At 60.3% G+C, this 2,017-nt stretch overlaps 1 protein-coding gene across 1 annotated transcript; it reads left to right on the forward strand.

Moving 5' to 3' along the window:
- Nucleotides 1-275: 275 nt before the first annotated feature.
- Nucleotides 276-1,976, forward strand: LOC104505192 (glycine receptor subunit alpha-4; the record flags this gene model as incomplete). The annotated part of the gene is made up of 4 exons (XM_010149432.1): nt 276-390; nt 769-836; nt 1,537-1,760; nt 1,894-1,976. Coding segments are annotated over exons 1-4 (454 nt in total), but the record flags the coding sequence as incomplete, so codon positions are not given.
- Between the last annotated feature and the right edge of the window lie 41 nt (nt 1,977-2,017).

Below are 2,017 nucleotides of genomic sequence, written 5' to 3' on the forward strand. Positions count from 1 at the left end.
CGTGCTCCTGGGCACCCCCTCACCACGCCAGGCCAGCCCACGGCTTGGCGCAGGGGAGTTGTGTCCTCCAAGTCCCCCAGACCATGAGCAGAAGGAAGAAGGGGTCCCAGGGTCAGGATGCTGATTTGGCACTGGAGCAATGCAGCGAGGGCACAGCCGCTTCCCCTGGCAGCCGGCAATCCCTGCATGGTGCCGAAACGTGCCTGCAGACCCCGGTGTGCCAGCTCGCAGCTAACCTGCGTCCTCTGCGTTGCAGGCTGGTCTCAGGGCGGGAGGAGATTAAAGCTGCTTCCCGAAGCTCGCCCCAGCCCATGTCACCCTCTGATTTCCTGGACAAGCTTATGGGACGAACGTCAGGGTATGATGCCCGGATTCGACCCAACTTCAAAGGTAAGGGGAGCACATGAGGCTCCCAAACCTGGCAGTGACCTGTGCTTATGGCTCCCCAAAAGCAGGGAGCAGGCAGGGAGGGGTTTGGGGGTGGGATGCTGACCCACATGCCTGCCATCCCAGCACCGTTCCCAGAGTCCTGGCTGCTGCTGCGACCACAGCCACCCTGCGTGGGTGCCTGACAGTGCGAGCGGCTCAGTGCTTGCAGGGGGTGCTGGGGTTCACCTCGACGCAGCAGGGGGGTGACCCTGGTGGGCAGGGGAATGCTGGTGTGTGTCCATCTGCGTGGTGTGTGCTTGAGGCAGTGTCCCCACGCATGCCTCTGTGCTGCATGTCTCCCCGGCCAGCAGCCAGAGGAGGCTTCATGCTGTTTTCCAGGTCCGCCTGTCAACGTGACGTGCAACATCTTCATCAACAGCTTCGGCTCTGTCACCGAGACCACCATGGTGAGGGTTTTGCCAGTGTGATGGGCTCATCTCGCAGTGCCTCGGGGCTGGTGGGGGCTCTGCCAGGGAGCGTGCAGGTCCTGGTGCCCGTGGCTCTGCTTGCAGGGGTCCTGTGAGCCCTTCTCTAGAACCATAGCAAATGACCGTGGCTTTTCTGGGGTCAGTTAGCCACATCTTGGCTGTGTGGGCCACATTCCCACTGTCCGATCTGGGAGAAACACCTGGAAGGATCGGAGCGAGGCAGGTCCCTGCTGTTTGCAGGTTCGGCACGTGCCTTACAATGCGAGTGCTGTGTCCCCACCATGCCCAGCATCCTCGGGTTCATGAGGAACTCCTCTGAGGAAGCCCCAAAGTTAAATATTCCCTATTTGTGCTGCTGCAAAGCCTTAATACCATCAATCATCACATCAACCTCCCACAGGGCCACAGAGCCCTGCAAGGAACACTGCAGACAGCAGCTACTGCTCCTCCTCCTCCTCCTCTCGGCCGCTGTGGCTTTGGCTTTTTCATTTCCCCTGGCTGCCAACAGCACAGGAAGGCTCCTGAGCTGGCCCTGCCTTGTGCGTGGTTAGTGTCAGGCAGGCAGCACCTGCAAGGCTGAGCCTCGACCGAGAAACCCCCTTCCACCTCCTCTTCCACCTCCTCCTCCTCCTTGGGCACCATGGGATGCTGCTGGCTGACACGGTGCCCTCTGCCCCAGGACTACCGAGTGAACGTCTTCCTGCGGCAGCAGTGGAACGACCCCCGCCTGGCTTACCGCGAGTACCCCGATGACTCCCTCGACCTTGACCCCTCCATGCTCGACTCCATCTGGAAGCCAGACTTGTTCTTCGCCAATGAGAAAGGGGCCAATTTCCACGAGGTCACCACCGACAACAAGCTGCTGCGCATCTTCAAGAATGGCAACGTGCTCTACAGCATTAGGTAGAACCCTTCCCCCCTGGTGCCATGACTGAGTGGGGAGGTGAAGCTTTCCTCTTGCTTCTCGTGGGGCAGCTTTCCTCCCCGTAACTGCCCCAGGTCCCAGCAACCCCCTTCTTTCCTCTGCCTCCTCCAGGCTGACGCTGATCCTGTCCTGCCCCATGGACCTTAAAAACTTCCCTATGGACATCCAGACGTGCACCATGCAGCTGGAGAGCTGTGAGTACCTAGTCCTGTCCCATCCCATCCCTTCCCATCCC

The sequence above is a fragment of the Eurypyga helias genome, unplaced genomic scaffold (assembly GCF_000690775.1).
Source record: "Eurypyga helias isolate BGI_N326 unplaced genomic scaffold, ASM69077v1 scaffold25823, whole genome shotgun sequence".
Taxonomy (NCBI): domain Eukaryota; kingdom Metazoa; phylum Chordata; class Aves; order Eurypygiformes; family Eurypygidae; genus Eurypyga; species Eurypyga helias.